This window comes from Diadema antillarum, unplaced genomic scaffold (genome assembly GCF_040938485.1).
Source record: "Diadema antillarum isolate AM-2024a unplaced genomic scaffold, OU_Dant_1.0 scf00000063, whole genome shotgun sequence".
Classification (NCBI taxonomy): domain Eukaryota; kingdom Metazoa; phylum Echinodermata; class Echinoidea; order Diadematoida; family Diadematidae; genus Diadema; species Diadema antillarum.
In genome coordinates, this window is record NW_027270952.1 from 566,022 (window position 1) to 585,144 (window position 19,123).

The 19,123-nt window shown below is 37.1% G+C and overlaps 1 protein-coding gene across 1 annotated transcript in view; it reads right to left on the reverse strand.

Moving 5' to 3' along the window:
• The window catches only part of LOC139716238 (uncharacterized), a 71,460-nt gene that overhangs the window by 44,242 nt on the left and 8,095 nt on the right, over positions 1-19,123 (reverse strand). The window contains exon 2 of the mRNA XM_071627802.1: positions 108-230. Coding sequence (XP_071483903.1) covers positions 108-230 — 123 coding nt within the window. The remainder of the gene's footprint in view (positions 1-107; positions 231-19,123) is intronic.

Below are 19,123 nucleotides of genomic sequence, written 5' to 3' on the forward strand. Positions count from 1 at the left end.
TGTACAGAATTTCTACAATTTGGGGCAAAGCAAAGCTTGTGCATACAATGATAGAAGGCAAGAAATACATGAACAAATGTACATTCCACCATCTCTCACATACTCACATTCACATAAAGTACCAGTGAAGTCATTTCTGCAGTAACAGCTCAACACACTACCAGTGGATATACAGGATCCCCCATTCATACAGGGGTGACTGTTACAAGGGTCTTCTGAAGCTACTGAAGCTGCCAGATTGTGAAGCAATAGAAAGCAAGAATGCTGATGAGTGAAGATGGCAGATACAATAACATGCAGGGTTTTTTTTTTGTTTTCTTTGTTTTCTTTTCAAAGCAATGAATGAATGCAAGTGAAATAAGAAAAGATTTCTGCAGAAGATCTAAGAATAAAGCATTTTGGATTGAGGTAACAAATCCAAGTCTATTATTGTCCTTACTGTTAAGGGAAATCTTCTGCCATTAAATCAGACACTTCCACATCTCATACATACTCACATTTACAAAAACTGCCAAAGTGACAATAAGCAATACTGTAAAACGAGAAATGTTCACGTGCATTTCAATTTCGCGAATTTCGCGAGCATGAAGATTCGCGAAATTAAAATGCACGCGAAAGTTCTTTTGTACACTATTTGTGACCCTGCACCTCAAAACAAACAAAAAGTCGCCAGACATGCATTTTTAGTTAAGACCATATTCTGAAAGAGCACACTTTAAGCTTAAAAATGATGTATAACTCAAATCAAATGGACTCTCCTAACCTATCTAAATATTGGAAAGAAAGCACAAACTCAGGAAAAGTGTGAACTGAGAAAAGAGGCTTTGAAGTACAGTGTCTATTCAAGCGCTTAATCTTTTCCAAACCGTGCTGGCTGTGCGATGAATGGGACAAAAAACAGGGAGTAAACCACCAGAGCAACAACAATGAAGGGATTATGAGATTAATCTTAAATTAGGCATTCCTCATTGAAACATTCTGTTCATAATTAATGCCAACTTTCAAAGCAGTAGCACTATCCTTTCAAGTTATTAGAGTTGAAAGTGAAGAGTGTGGACAAGGTTTTTCAGAAATTAAAAAGGGATTCTAAAGACACACATAATCACACTATTTTACCAAATATGTTCGAGATAAACTGCTAAAAAACACACTTTTCTGTCCGTTTTATGATACAAAATTTTAGCATTATGTAAAAGAAGACCCGCTCTTTCAGAAAATATGAAAAAGTCAAGTTCGGCTAGGTTGACCCGTTTCACTTATTTTCAGTTCTCACACAAAATCAGTGTGTGCGACTTTATGTTTGTTTTGAGGTGCACTGTCACATTTATGCACTGAATGCCAGTGGCAGTTCGCGAAAATTTCATGCCGCAAAAAAGGCCGTCGGCTCCAATTCGCGAAAAATTCATGCCGCGAATATATCATGTTTTACAGTATAACAACAGTTTTGACAAAATGCAAGTGAAAGAAGGAACAATGCTTAGGTACTGATAGAACAAATCATTCTGGGTAGATATGATGAATGCACATCTAATGTTTGCTGAAGAAAGTTTTGCTGTCTGGGCTGGAACCTTTCAGTCCGACAATGCTTCTAAGGTACAGTACATGTAGGGCAGACAATTAAAGTCAAATGGACATGAGACACATTAAAATCATGGAAAAGATGTTGGTGGGAAGCACATGCCACTGATCACGATCTAGGTCTAGCAAGTCTTTGTGATGTCCCAAGACAGCTCTGAGGATGTTGCTAAAACATTTGTGTAAAATTTGAATACATTGAGGAGAAAAAAAAACAAAAAAGATTTTCAACAAATTGCAAAGAGTTCGGAGAGAGGAGCATCATGTCAGCAAGATTTCATCAATTTATGGAACTCAATGCAGTGATGAATGAACCTACTGTATAAACTTCTGAGCAACATCATGGATTGAAAATGGTAGGTGATGAATTGTGATGCAGACATTTGCCGGGTATTATTTGAAGGGTTTGTTTGCAAAAACCGATAAGTCCATTTTTGAAGATTTTGAAGTACGATCTTTGTCACAAAGTACAAAATAATACCTTTTAAATGATATATTGATCACTTCATATAAAGGTATTTTTTAATTTATGGTCAAAAGAAGCAAAAAATATCTTATTATTCTCTTTATTCTTCTTGACCTTTAATCGCAAATATCTCCATTTGGCAAATATGGACTTATCGGTTTTTGCAAACAAACTCTTCATTTGTATAAGCATATTCTCAAGATAGTTTATTTTTATGATTTTGGGGGCAAGTAAAGCTTGTGCAGGCCTTTGTTGGTGTTTATGCAAGGCCTACACTGCACATTCCATCATCACACATACTCACATTCACAAAATGTGCCAGTGAAGTCATTTCTGCAATAACAGCTCAACACACTACCACTGGATATACAGGTTCCTCCATTCTGACAGGGGTCACTGTTACATGGGTCTTCGCTGACCGATGCTGCCAGATCGCACAGGAGTAGGGAGCAGGAGTGGTGATGAGCAATGATGGCAGATGATATTTTTCAAAGCAATGAAGAATTTGCAGGAGAAAGAAGATATGATTTCTACAGATAAGAGCAAAGTATTCTGGGGCAAAAGCGCACGACTTCAACTCTAATGAAGAGTTTGTTTGCAAAAACCGATAAGTCCATATTTGCCAAATGGAGATATTTGCGATTAAAGGTCAGGAAAAATAAAGAGAATAATAAGACAATTTTTACTTCTTTTGACCATAACTTAAAGAATATACCTTTGTATGAAGTGACCAATATATAATTTAAAAGGTATTATAATTTTGTACTTTATGACAGAGATCGTACTTCAAAATCTTCAAAAATGGACTTATCGGTTTTTGCAAACAAACCCTTCGTATATATATATATATATATATATATATATATACATATACATATTTTTTTTTTGCAGAAGAAATTTTCTGCAGATATTCTGCAGATCCCCATTTCAGTTTGGTGGTGTCTGAAAAGTAGGCTAGGAGGCAGGCAAGCAAGTGGGTGTGAAGCAGTACTAAAAGACTAACAAAGATTATGATAGCCAGCAAAGGTTATGATGGTGATTATTGACATGTCAGGCAAGTCATTTGGATGTTTCAGATTAGCTTTAAATACAATGTATGGTGTGGAAACATTCACTGATCTAGGCGTGATCTTGAGAGCTGGTCGACATTTATAGGACAATGCTGTGATGAATGTTGTACAAGCTTCTGAACAACATCACAGATACAATATGGTGCAGCAATGAAATATGAGGCACATACAATATACAGAGTTGCATTTGCAGCTTGCAAGCAATTCAGCCAACATTTTACATTTGAAGAAAGGTTAGACACTTTTTTATACAGAAAAGGCTCCATTTTCATGGTTGCATGTGTGTGAGCTTACATCAAATTATGTACTAATTAATTACTTTCAAGAACCTGGAACATACAACTTTAATAGCGCTTTGTATCCAGTGGAAAAGGTACTCTAAGAATATCAACTATTATTTCATCTACATGTGAGGATGAAAAGTTATGCAGCAATGCTTTTTGTATAACATAGAGGATTTAGTGTAGACAAGTACATGTATGATATTCCCAACATCTCAACAACATGCATACATCTGTAAGTCTTTAAATACCAGCATGAATTATTTGGGTATCATCATTTTGCTACATGTACACTTTCATAAATGCAATAATATTGTTCTCATGTATGCATGCAATATACATTGTAAAATTTCCACAACGTATATACACCAGCGAAGAAGAAAATGTTCAACAAAAATGCACATTACACAATCCAAGACTGCCTTAAAAAAAGAACATAAATGTCTATATGTAATAATTCAGAGTCTATGATACTCCAACTGTATACACTATTAAGGCAGTATTCTTCACATTATAGGCCTATAGTACTACAAGTGCTGCATATTATTGGACCACTGAATGAACGCCTTCATACTCTCAGTAAACATATTAATCTGTTTGCTTTTTGAGTTTTATTTTTTATCCTACAGGTCTATTTATCTCCACATCAAACCAGACCGTTCTTCTGAGTCAGAAGAATACGATGTAGATCTTTATACTGTTTCTTACTAACTCAACGTTTGTGGGTTTCCTGCGACCACACCTACAATCAATCATTTAGTAACTGAAATTCTTTGTCCCTGGATCTATATCTCATTACCCAAACTCCTATTCCTTGAATGAAACAAATAAACTTATAGTCCGGGAGCCAGCGGGGGTCAGCCTAGCTGAAAAGGTTACCAATTTTTATGTGTATAGCAATTTAGTACATATGCCCCTGAGTATGGAAATGCACGTCTGGCTGGTCATCGGTGGTGGGTGTGGCCAGGAGGGCCACAAAAAGGACCCCCCAAAATTAGGCTAGCCTAGCTGGAAAAGTAACACCATGAAAACAACTGGAACTTGTTCGTTACACTTACAGGATAAATGAATGACCATTGCCAGACGTTTTAAGTGGTGGGGGGTAGCCGCCAGACGCTCTTAAAGGCCCAACTCCAGCTAGGCTAGCCTAGCTGAAAAAGTAACCTCATGAAAACCACTGGAACTTGTTCGTTACACTTACAGGATAAATGAATGACCATTGCCAGACGTTTTAAGTGGTGGGGGGTAGCCGCCAGACGCCCTTAAAGACCCAAAAATTTCCAGCTAGGCTAGCCTAGCTGAAAAAGTAACCTCATGAAACCTACTGGAACTTGTTCGTTACACTTACAGGATAAATGAATGACCATTGCCAGACGTTTTAAGTGGTGGGGGGTAGCCGCCAGACTCCCTTAAAGACCCAAATTTTTCCAGCTAGGCTAGCCTAGCTGAAAAAGTAACCTCATGAAACCTACTGGAACTTGTTCGTTACACTTACAGGATAAATGAATGACCATTGCCAGACGTTTTAAGTGGTGGGGGGTAGCCGCCAGACGCCCTTAAAGACCCAAATTTTTCCAGCTAGGCTAGCCTAGCTGAAAAAGTAACCTAATGTAACCCACTGGAACTTGTTCGTTACACTTACAGGATAAATGAATGACCGTTGCCAGACGTTTTAAATGGTGGTGGTGGGGGGGGGGGGGGGGGGGGTAGCCGCCAGACGCCCTCAAAGCACAGAACTCTTAGAGTTCTGTGCCTCAAAGACCCAATTTTTCCAGCTAGACTAGCCTATATAATTATAGCTGGAAAAATAACCTCTTGAAACCCACTGGAACTTGTTCTTGTGATACACTCAAAGGATAATTGAATGATTGTTGCCAGACAATAGCCGCCAGACACCCCAAATTTTACCAGCTATAAGGTTCACATATTTCAGAAATGATAGCAGTGTAATTCCATAACAATACCGCTTGCTTGCGAGTTCACCCGTCTATAATCTATGCATGCCTTATTCTTTTGTTCTGCTTCCTTGAGCCCCAACTCATGCATTCTTATGGTGACTCTCCCATGTCATCATCCTTGTTCATTGCAATTTGTTCTATTTTTTGAAAATATTCTTATTCTTCATCCCAATTATCACAAATTCTGAAACTCTGTCCTGAGTATAACTAATTCATAGTTGTACAAATGTAAAAATCTGAGAATCACCCGGAGGTCTCCTTTAATGGGGGAGTTTCTTGAGCGCACAGGGAAACATGCTTTGAAATATCAATAGGGCAAGTGTTGAGACGAAATACTGTAGAAATATGAGAATATACAGTGCTGTGGTTTTGGTAGAAGAAATAGGGTATCTGTATTTGTCCTCAGTGATAACCAAAAAACTTATTAGGAAAAAATGATAGACATCAAAAAAGAATTGCCCAACCAAACATGTCGGGATTTTTCTCAAACATCAGTGTTCTCATTTTCTTTGCAGTGTAAAACAAAAAAAAACAAAAAACAAAAAAACAGGGCCGGGTACAGTATCCGGATGGAAATTGGTGGGATGCGCGTAAACCCGCGGGTATTACAACATGCTGACGTGAAAAAAAAAAAAAAAAGACCAAAAACTACTTTCTTTCTGTGCCCTGGGGAGAAATATTCATCAATTGCATTTTGGAAATGTTGAAAATCACAACTTTTGATGAAATTGTCAGTATCTCTTCTTATATGAAGGCTTTTTTATAATTAAGTTTCTTTCCTCTATGACCACGATAAAACAAACCCCTGATGATTAAAACAAAAGACAATCAAAACTTGGCAAATGAACTCTTTGGACATTAGCAAAAGGGAATACATTAACAGTTTTTGCAAACACTTTATACAATTGTCTAATACTCCATCAAGCTCATAAAAAATACAATTCTACTGCAACAAGAAATCCATTCAGTAAGACTCGTCCTCGGTGCACATAGCTTAAAATGCCAACTTTTAAAAAATAATTCCCCAGCTCTTAAATTTACTTTAAAAAGGGGAAGTAAAGCTCAACACCTTTGGCCTATGACTTTTTAGGTACCGTATCACCTTACGGTTGAGGAGATGGGTAAAGAAAAATTATTAACGAAACAAAGCTTATAGGAACATGCTTCACATGACCTCACCGTTTTCTTCTCTTAAGAAAGAAACGAAATCTGAAAATTGTTCAAGAGTGTTTTTGAACATAGTACATTGCAAAAGCAGAAAAAAATCAGTGTTTTTAAGAAACATAACTCACAACAACAAGGAATTCCTGTCGTGTCTAGTATTGCACGTTTTTGGTTTGGAGGGTTTTGGATGCTAATATTTCAAGACAAGTTTATGCTCCGGCACTTCAATGAACTTAAATGTAAAGTAATGATCAACTCTCTTGCCAATAAACTAAACATTTGCTGTTCTTCAGTAAAGCATATGACAGAAACATATGAGAAACATGTCTAAAATTCATATGAATAAGCTCACAGCAACAACAAAAATATTATGTTATCTATAAACTAATACTGCATGTACTTAGTTTCGAGGGATTAAGATGCAAAATGTTATGACAAAAGCCCCTACGTGGCTACCAGCAATTAAACATCCTTCAACTTCTTTAGCAAATGAGCTCATGTGTATCATCTTCTTGTTGAGAAGACGAAGGTGAGTAATGATAAAATAACCAAACTATCAACTTTCCTTAACATGTTTTACATGAAATCATTATTGCCTTCTCGTAACGAATTTGAAAAAACCAGAACATCTGAAATTTTTCAAAATCGCTTCTTGATAACGATGAAAGCAAAGGAAACTTAGTGTTTGTAGCCACTATGACACGTGTCTACAGATCTGTCATGCTCATAAGAAACGTAACTCACAGGAATATAATTTTATACAGTAAGTACTTGGTTTGGAGGATTACAGATGCCAACTTTTCAAGAATAATACACCAGCACTGACATTAACTGATGAAAAAAAGGAATGCTCAGCTTCTTTATCCAATTAGCTCATAGGTAATTCCTTGTAGTTGAAAAAAAAAACGAGTACACATAAAAATATAGACTTTCCGTAACATATTGTATCACAGGTCATGATCTCCACATTTGCTCCTCTTAACTTAAAAGAAATAAATATATATTTAAATTTGTTTTAAATGACCTTTAAACAATATGAAGAAAAAAATTCTGTGTCTGCAAAGGCTTGACACGTGTCTAATGCTGGGTCAAGCTCATATTAACCGTAGCTCACAGGAACAAGGAATTCACGTGTGTATAAAATAATACTGCAGAGAGGGTACAAAGTTGAACCCTTTATTGAGGGTGCGAAAATGTTCCCTTGGGTAACATCTTTCCACCCACACTAAGTGGTGCTAGATTGCACCTCTTCTTGAGGGTGCATCTTTCCACCCACACTAAGTGGTGCTAAGTTGCACCTTTCTTGAGGGTGCGATCTTGCACCCTTTACCTTTCAGTGCACCTTTGCACCCCGTGTAGCCTTTACATCTTGGTGCAACTTTGCCCCCTTGAAAAAGGCGCAACCTCGTACCTTTAGGTGCAACTTTACGCCCAAAGGATGCAAGAATGTACCCTCTCTTGAGGGTGCATTCTTGTGCCTTATTGGTATGATGTTGCACCTATGTGGTGCTTATTTGCTCCATGACTGCTGCAAAATTGCTCCTTTAAAGGAGCAAGTCAGTGTCACTGCCTGCTCCTTTATAGGGACAATATTGCCCATCATCTCAAGGTGCAACTTAGCATCACATAATCGGGTACGATTTAGTTCCTTAACTACTCTAAACCTTGAATAGTGCGAACTGATGTAAGCCTATTTGCTCAGTATATAACTTATGTTGTTGTTGCACTCTGCAAAGTAAATAGGATTAGTGTAACTTGGATCTTGAGAATCATGAAATGTGTGTGCGTGTGGAATTTGTGAGTTGTGAAAATGTTAATGTAAAAGTTAACTTAGTTGTGTTTGAATATTATACTGAAACCAAAAATTTACCCAATTACCTTCTCAATAAGGTGAGCACTATATCTATCAAACATTTAAAGGACAAGTTCACCTTCATAAACATAAGGATTGAGAGAATGTAGCAATATTAGTAGAACACATCATTGAAAGTTTGAGGAAAATCAGACAATCCGTTCAAAAGTTATGAATTTTTGAAGTTTTTTTGCAGTACCCGCTGGATGAGAAGACTACTGCAGTGTATGAATAACTTAGATGTCACATGCGTACAACAATATAAGGAAAATATAAAGAGAATTTCACAAAATTCCATCTTTTGCAAAAAGTACACATTCCCCTGACTCGTTATCGATAAATGTTATGGGTAATATTATTCCCCCTGCCTTTAGAAAGAGGCATGTCAATTGCTCTTTTATTATGCGAAAAAAGTGAAAATATGTTGAATTTTCTTTTATATTTTCTTTATACTGTTGTACGCATATGACTCACAAGCTGTAGTAGTCTCCTCATCCAGCGGTTCCAACACAAAAATTTAAAAGATTTATAACTTTTGCATCGATTGTCCAATTTTCCTCAAACTTTCACTGATGTGTTCTACTAATATTGTTGCATTTTCTCAATCCTTATGTTTATGAAGGTGAACTTGTCCTTTAACCTTCTCGGCAAGAGTATACATCTGCATGAAGGAAGAGGTGAAAATATGATATGCAGTAGTCTGGATACGTTTTATTCAAAACGTTCTTGAATGCGTACTTATTCACATAATAAGAATAACATATTATGCTTCTTACCAGTAGTCAAAGCCTCTAAAACAAGAGCATGCTTCTTACACTTCTAAAGTATACACCATTATCTTAAAAGCAAAATGTAAGAGGATTTAAGAAGCTGTTTGTATACATTCAAACGAATCCATATTTCTATCTAAAATCTAAAGCGTGTCTTGTAAAATGGGAATTCGTTTTATAATGACGATGCCAATTGTCTTAAAGTCCTTATCACGACATGTCTTGGAGTTCACGCTTATTGAAAACATGAGATTCTTGGCACGTAGATTACAACTATGGTTTAAAGAGTTAACTGAGATACGCATACCGTATACGGGCATTTCGATGAAAACATTTAAATACAAGGTACTGTAAATGATATGAATATCAAACTTGATACCAGCCCTTATCGGCAACCAATACAGACTATGGAGGACTGCAGTTATAATTGTGTTCAGATATTGTTTTGGGTGATACACGCATGCCGACTGATTTGGGATCAATTCGAGTCCCTCGAGCTGAGATTCCGGAACTGCAATGAGCAAACCATCATTATGCATAACAAAGTGACTGAGAATAATGCATGCACCAGTTTCTGTTTCGTTGTTCTATACACAGAAAGTTGTTTCGTTTTCCAATCCTGTGCAGGCACACAGAGATTTACAGAATTCAATCATCCTTGGCTATAACGCCATGGTCGCGTGCAAAATGAATGCAGCTTATCTAACTTAACCTGTAGTTACTGAATAGGGGACTACTGTATATTCAATTTATACACTTTTAATCGGATGATAGAACCTGTCAAAGAGTAAATTGCGGATATCATATTATACCATTGTCAAATTCACTTTCTGTTCTATACATAGTATCAATGGAATGTTATGAACCACTTCAGCATTACCAATCATCATAATTATTTCCCTGAAACGGCTGCATTTGTATGAGCGGGAAGAGTTTGGCATCATACATAGCAAGAGTCGTGACTACAAAACTAAATAGGGCCTACATGTATTATACAAGGTTTTAGAACACTTTGAATCATGCCCCCCCCCCCAAAAAAAAAAAACAAAAACAAAACAAAAACAAAAACAAAAACAAAAACAAACAAACAAACAAACAAACAAACAACTTAGTGAAATGTTGTACAATGTATGCCCTACTTCCATTAACCTATGATCTTTGACCTTCGAATACATGGCCCGCATTTTTTCAACGAATAGGCATTTGGATGCAACGTAGGTATTATATAAAAGAAAAAATGTTTTAGGACAATACATTTAACCACTTCAGAAATAATTATGGAACAAATAGCAAAATATTGACACGTTCACTTCTTCCGTAATGACATGACAGAAAACTTTCCTCACCGAATCGTTCTGCCGTAATTCATGAGCAAGTCATGGATATAATTATACTTAGTTCGATTAAAAGTATACATTGAGTCATTGCAAAAGCATTTAATGAAAAGTATGCTTCAGAACTACATCATTGTCATTTATTCTATAACACTAATAATATAGAGCTATTGGTCCGCCATATTGCCTAATGACAGGTCGTTGTCCTCCTACCACATTTGTTTAGCAAATAAGGCACAGAATTTAATTTTGCACTTCTTGCCAAAGACTCTAATCTTCTTTACCGCTATTCTCAGACATGACATTGTATGCTGGTGCTGTATGAATAGAAACGGAAGCTTACAAATATTCACCATCTAACAAGGCAAAAGCGAAGTGATGTCTCGTCCACGTATATCGACTTTGTGATTACAGCTAGAGATTTTCAAATGGAATAGGCCTAGTTCATTGACTTTTTGACTGTTGTCGTAGTCGGACTTCACCAATATTAACACTTGACAGCAATCATTAGATGATCTGAGGAGTGAATTTGGTGGTCTAGCTCAAAAGTGTGGAAAGTTATTGAAAGAACACCAGAATACTATGTCGACAGTGTTTATCAGGTGAGATACAAACATAGAACAAGTTCCAGTGGGTTTCAGGAGGTTACTTTTCCAGCCAGGGCTATAGTCTAGCTGGTAAAATTGGGTCTTTGAGGGCATCTGGTGGCTACCCTCCCCCCCCCCCCCCCCCACTTCTTAAAACGTCTGGCAACAGCCATGCATATATCCTATAAGTGTAAATAACAAGTTCCAGTGGGTTTCATTAGGTTATATTTTCATCTAGGCTAGCCTAGCTGGAAAAAGTTGGGTCTTTAAGGGCGTCTGGCGGCTACCCCCCACCACTTAAAACGTCTGGCAATGGTCATTCATTTATCCTGTAAGTGTAACGAACAAGTTCCAGTGGGTTTCATTAGGTTACTTTTTCAGCTAGGCTAGCCTAGCTGGAAAAAGTTGGGTCTTTGGGGGCGTCTGGCGGCTACCCCCCACCACTTAAAACGTCTGGCAATGGTCATTCATTTATCCTGTAAGTGTAACGACTAAGTTCCAGTTGGTTTCATGAGGTAACTTTTTCAGCTAGGCTAGCCTAGCTGGAAAAATTTGGGTCTTTAAGGGAGTCTGGCGGCTACCCCCCACCACTTAAAACGTCTGGCAATGGTCATTCATTTATCCTGTAAGTGTAACGAACAAGTTCCAGTGGTTTTCATGAGGTTACTTTTTCAGCTAGGCTAGCCTAGCTGGAGTTGGGCCTTTAAGAGCGTCTGGCGGCTACCCCCCACCACTTAAAACGTCTGGCAATGGTCATTCATTTGTCCTGTAAGTGTAACGAACAAGTTCCAGTTGTTTTCATGGGGTTACTTTTCCAGCTAGGCTAGTCTAATTTTGAGGGGTCCTTTTTTTGGCCCTCCTGGCCACACCCACCACCGATGACCAGCCAGACGTGCATTTCCATACTTAGGGGCATATGTACTAAATTGCTATATACATAAAAATTGGTAACCTTTTCAGCTAGCCTGACCCCCGCTGGCTCCCGGACTATTAACCCACATCTCACAAAAGCTCTAAAATATAACAAAAGTTCTCAACAGCCCCAAAAATTTGTCATCACAGTGCAACTTCCACATTCCAACAAAATATTTGTTGCCCTTTTTGATAGCAACCCTTCGGCACTACAGGAAAGAAATAATTACTCAGCATAGAATTTCAAAAGGCAATATGTTTTCGTGGCTCTGCAAATTGTTATGTGATAGCAGTCCTCTGGATCAGTAACTTTTAACAATACAGACTTTTTGGTCTCTGGCGGGACATGGTGCAATGAGGGTGAATATATTACAATTTGTGTGTGTGTGTGTGTGTGTGTTTGCATTTTTTGTGGTTTGTCTGTGAGTGTTTGCGTGTTTGCGTGCGAGTGTTTTGTGGCCACATCAATAAAAGCATTGAAAGTAGATCACTGGTCAGAAATCTAAAATCACCGCCTCTGAGATTCCATTCCAATAATAGTGAGAGCGAGTCAAGGGCTACATGCACTGTACTCTGCCAATAATTGGCTTTTGTGATAAACTTTGTCATACCCCATGTGTCTACATGTACACGAGACAGGCTCACGGGGCAAATTATTTGTATAGGGCTCCATTTTTCTCTCTCCTCTTTCTTTCTATAAAACAACAACAACAGGCTCATGCAGTTATGGTGTGCAATGGACTAGAATTTGATAGAAAACGAACTAGAAAGATACTTAAAAGAAATTCCTTTTGGATAATGTGTAGAAGTATGCAAACACATACATGTACATAATATACAGACATAGTATGTGGGCAAGCACACATAAATATACACTAACTGTTCAAAAGAAACAGACACACATCATACATTGTGTATATATGCATCATCATCATCAGAAAAAGAGCAAGAAGTATAATCTCTATGCTTCCATCTTTTTTCTATGGATCACTTATTAAAGTATCTTTTTTTTTCAATATAAATTGTATTTTGTGTGTGAAGACAACTTCCTGATATGAATGGTGAAATCTGCCAACTACAGGGCCTTAAAGGACCCACTAGCACTGAAATATGATGGAGCTGGAATTATAGGATGGTCCACCTCAGATGTATCAGATTATCAAATGCCCATAACAAATTTCATACAATCAACTTTACCACTGATCTCTATGTAAGTACATGAACATCGAAAGAATTTCGACAGGAGTTAGCTGTTAGCCATGACCGTAATTCATAGATGCACTCTTTCACTGACATTGGCTATTAAAGGACAAGTTCACCTTCATAAACATAAGGATTGAGAAAATGCAACAATATTAGTAGAACACATCAGTGAAAGTTTGAGGAAAATTGGACAATCGATGCAAAAGTTATAAATTTTTTAATTTTTGTGTTGGAACCGCTGGATGAGGAGACTACTACAGCTTGTGAGTCATATGCGTACAACAGTATAAAGAAAATGTAAAAGAAAATTCAACATATTTTCACTTTTTTCGCATAATAAAAGAGCACTTGACTTGCCTCTTTCTAAAGGCAGGGGGAATAATATTACCCATAACATTTGTCAGTAACGAGTCAGGGGAATGTGTACTTTTTTCAAAAGATGGAATTTTGTGAAATTCTCTTTATATTTTCCTTATATTGTTGTACGCATGTGACATCTAAGTTATTCATACACTGCAGTAGTCTTCTCATCCAGCGGGTACTGCACAAAAACTTTAAAAATTCATAACTTTTGAACGGATTGTCTGATTTTCCTCAAACTTTCAATGGTGTGTTCTACCAATATTGCTACATTCTCTCAATCCTTATGAAGGTGAACTTGTCCTTTAAGCCAGAGCTACATTTGTTGATTTTTTAATGGACTGCACTGGGCAATGAATGAATTGGGCCTCCCATGATGTATGAATCCTATGCTACTGGGTCATTTATAGAGCAACAAGAGCATAGACACAAAAATACAAATACACATACGTACACACACTAACAAATATACATATTGTGCATCATAAATAATCTTGATCACTCACAATCACAGTATGGGCCACTGAAAGGTTGAGCACAAATGCAGGTCCCATTTCTCATCGGGTCACATGTTCCCCCATTCTGGCAAGGTGGATTGGTGTTATCCTCACAGGGGTTTATATCTGTTCACAAAAACCACAGATGGTAAAGAAAAGTAAGCATTCAAAGAGAACATAGAACCTAGAATATCATAATTACTTCAAAAGTAAACATTTTCCATAATTTCACTAGCACACACTTAAGGTCAGACAAGCTGTACTTAACAGAACCCTGCAGCTACAGTGTAGGATTTTCTTCAAAATAGAAATTATTTGTTTGATAATGCCTTTTAGGTACATACAAATGATTTGCACACGAATAATTACATTTTGAGATTTAAGCAAGCAAGAAATAGGAATAGCAAGATATCATGTATAATGATACATCATGCTACTTGTACATTGTATTTTGTATAATAAAAGTCTATTGAAGCAAAACCTCTTGGAACAAGACCACCAGTACTCAGTTCTGTCAATTTTGCCATCTTAAAAGTGTGCTGCCATTCAGTTCATCACAGAAATATACTCATACATATATGTACAATGTATATCTCAATTCAAACAAATTTCAGGACAAGCTACAATAAATTTGGCTCTCTGACACTTCCACAAAAAAGAACTTACAGACAGTGTAATGATATTGCACTTATCTTATTGACACACTCAATTTGGTGTAAAGCAAATTGACTAGTAGGTTGTATGCCTAGTGCAGTAATCCCCCCCCCCCCCCCCCCATCAATGACCTTGTATGGGTAAATCTGATACTCCATTAGCCACTCAGGTCTGTTAATAACACCATGCTGATGTAGGCCTTACACTTATGACTGTGTGGCACCAGCATGTCCATCAACTGAGCGGGCAAAGGAAATCCGGGTTATCTTCATTCTAAAGAACTTACACTGCTTTTTTAATAACTGTTGTTTGCTTTAAAAAAAAAAGGAGGCAGCACTCTCCGCTTTTGTTTGCAAACAGACATTTACATGTATGTTCGCATGGCATCAGATATTTCATAATTTCATCTCATTCGCTGTCACAAAAAAAGGCCATAATCTGCTGTATTTTTTTTTTTCTTACCCAGGCAGAGGAGCCTAGTATAAAGTTAATAACTACAAGGGATGTACACCACATGTACGTATATTACCACTAATTTTCACTGGCAAATGTTTGAAATATTACAGTTGTACATGTACATGACAGTTATCAGCAAGCACTTCATAGATGCTTCAAATGTAGTTATCTAAGTAATGTCTCAACATTTGGTAACATGGTCAGAGGTGACATTTTATAAGCAAAAAATACCAAAAGAAAAAGAAATTAAAAACAACAACACAGGGCACTTTGCTTCCACAGTCTTATATCACACAAATGCAACAGAAAAGAATATACCGGCAAAGACGAGACAGTGTATTTTCAATGAGATAAACAAGAACAAAAATAAGATTTATAGATCTATCACATACAATGTACAACTACAATGTATGCTTTTCCCCTTGATCAAATTGCAATTTTAAAAAGAACAATCAAATAAATCCCAAAACAATATAACTGAAGGGGCAAAAAAGCACCATGCATTTTAGCATTACTACATGTATACTGAATGTCATAGATCACATAAAATCAAATTCATGAAGAGTTCAAATATGTTCCTTATCATCAGTGTCTCAAAAAAAGAGCTATAGCTCTGCATTTTAGTTGCATCCAGTTAGCAGTTAACACCTGGATAAATTCAAGAAACTGTTTAAAACCTATTTGTTCAAAATGTCAGATCTCTTTATAGCTTTGACTTAATTTCATTGCATACATACTATAGCTGGTTAAGTGATCGGACAATTTTAACGTCACTGTTTGTTCCATTTCACTGCACTGTCTTATTACCAACGTCCACAAGATCATGCCTAGATCAGTGAGTGTTTCCACACCATATCTAAAGCTGATCTGAAACATCTAAATGACTTGCCTGACATTTTTAGTTCTGTAAATATTGTTGATTTCTTGTATTTGAATCATCAAAGTTGTTGAAGCACTTTGATTCTGTGTAGAACAGGCACTGTATAAATATTGGTTATTATCACTAAGGCCAAGTAAAAAAAGAAACCAGTTTCTCGTCCTCGCGCGCATCGATTTTGGCCGCCGCATCGATTTTTTTACTATTTACTATTTTCAAAATGGCGCTGAAAATACCAAGAAATTCATAATTCTCGTCCCAGCCCGCTCCCCGCCCGCATCGATTTTCAGTTGCCGCATCGACTTTTTTGATATTTACTATTTTTTCGGCCGTGTCTGTAACTTGCTAGCTGTCCAAATCGGGTCCCCAGGCCATCGCACGCATGAACACATTCGAATGTGTAGAGGCCCGTACACTCTGCTCTGTAACGTTGCACCTGACGGCGATGTATTTTGAAGAGAAAATGAGTGCGCTTTTCCAGCAAATGTGGAATTATAAAATGGGTGTAACTACAAAATAAATAACTTTTCCACGGATTCTGGTTTGTATCGTATTTCTGCGGGATACTTTTCTTTACGGCGTAAATTCACGGACACGGCCGTGAATCGTAACATCTGTAGTGTGGTATACAGGGCAGGGGAAGCTCGGTTTATAAAACGAACACTGCTATAACGAGATATCGGTTATTACGAGGAAATTTTCCCGGTCCCAAATTTCCTTCCACACAAGTCCATGTAAAATGCTACTCTTACAGCGAGATTGGCTATAACGAAATAACTGCTATAACGAGATAAATTTTGTGATTTCCAAACAAAGAAAAATATAGCCAATCAAACCTGATATAGCGAGGTAAAGCAAAATGTCTTCGGGTAAAGCTTAATTCGCCTGTGCTATCACGGTCCGAGATTGTAAAGCTCGATGCGCCAAAAACTGTCTTGTACACACACATTTTCTTCATGACAGTTCACTCTACAGCTAGCACCGCATGTTGTACGTGTATGTGTGTGTGTGTGTGTGCGCGCACTGATACATGCAGAAAATGTGGTGGGACGGCCGTATACATGACATCATCATGACGTTTGGCAAGTGTGAGGCAATCTGATGCTGTGATTGGCTTTCTACGTAGGGAATTCCCCATCTACACACACACATGCAGTCATAATGTACATACAGAATGTGTCACACACACACACAAAACATCGTGCAGACCATATTCAAGCTTTCCACACACAACACCCATACCATAAACCACATGCCAATCCACAGACGATGTTCACACAATCGCAAGCTATGTAGATTTACAAATTCAAACATCTATTCTACAATTAATAAGAAAAACATTCTTGATATCGGATTTCATTGGCGAAAAAAAATCTTCTTAACCATAAAGGTGAGTAATTACCTCACACACATTAGCAAGTTATCAGTATTGATTGAAAGATGATGGGTAGTCCCACGTGTGCAAATTAATGTCTTTATGTATGCCTTCTTTTATGCCTACTGATATAACGAGATATCGGCTATAACGAGGAACACGACTCGTACCCGACCATCTCGTTATATCGAGTTTCCACTTGTACAATCATCATCCAAATGATGAGTGATTATCAAATGTCTTTTTAGAACATGAAGAAACATCTTTGTTTAATGCTATAATGCCATAAATCGTATCATTTTGACATCCATCTGCAATTGTACAAGCCAGTTTCCAGTTGAATGTGCTACAATTGTACTGTGAGGAAATGCATATACAGTGTACATACACTGTACCAGCTGTGTGGACACAGTGTCACAAACACAATAATAAATAAAGCAGTGTTTTGAATATCATGGAATTTATTTCAGTCGTACATTTGTTGAAAGACATGTTTTATACCTGTTTCAATTAATAGCACAATACATCAGAATTGCAAGTACACTGGTATCAGAAATGCCATTACAACACTAAATACCAGTATTAAGTAGTCATTTTCCCTTGACATCTGTAATGGAAAGAAAAAGCAAATGTATTTCTGCATGCATGAAGTTTCATTTCAAGTATGGTACATATATCTATTTGTTTGAATATGTTTGAGAATGCAGGCAAGACATACACTTGGGACCTGGTTTTTCATAACACAGCTACCACTTAACAGAGTGATATTTCATTTCATAAATTGGATATAGAAAATAGTAAAGCCCTCTCTCGTTACTTTTCTCAGAATTACCGGACGAGAAACACATATTACTTTCATTTTGACAATCCTCGAAAAAATAGTAAGATATCAAAAAGTAAGGACCTCCCTCATCGCCTTGCTCAAAAAACCCGGACGAGAAACTACTTTCTTTTTTTACTTGGCCTAATATTAGTTACTCCCTCATATTAGAGTGGTTGGCTGTGAAAAAAGGGGGCCTGTCTAATATCAGATTCTCGCATTTTGAGAATGTGAATTCTGGTAGAAACACACACATTAGTTGACTCAGTGTCAATAAAGTTGACTCAACTCATATTTTGTTGCCTGTATGTTTTAACAGAGAAATGGTGCCCGAGGGAGGAAAAAGCTTGGAGATACACTGTATGTCAAGCTAAAACAAATGACTTTTCTCATCAATCTCTGTTTAATGAAAACTGACTACTCACACAATCACTTAGTAAAAACACAACTAGCACATAGTCAGAGGGAAAAAGGAACAAGTGCCTTATTGCTTGGATGAATAGAAAAAAATATATAATATACAGCAATGTATTGATACAGACCTGTGCATATTGCATACACACACACAGCACATAGAATTTTAAAACATCAATTGGAAAACTTTTGTAAAGGGATGTAACAAATTATAAGCACAGCTATGATCATATCATGCAAAACTATTTAACTAGAAGCACAAAATCAATGCAGCAGATACATATGTACATCAGCAAAATACTGGTGCTCCTCAAACATGCTACAGTGTATGTTCACATGAAATGCAATAAAATACATAAAATCATGAAATTTGAACACAATAAACTATAGAAACAAAACGGAACACAGAACATCAAACACACAGTATAAACATATTTGACTTAAAAATCATTGCATTTATTTTCAGAGTAACAGAGGAATTACAGAGGTAACAATGAA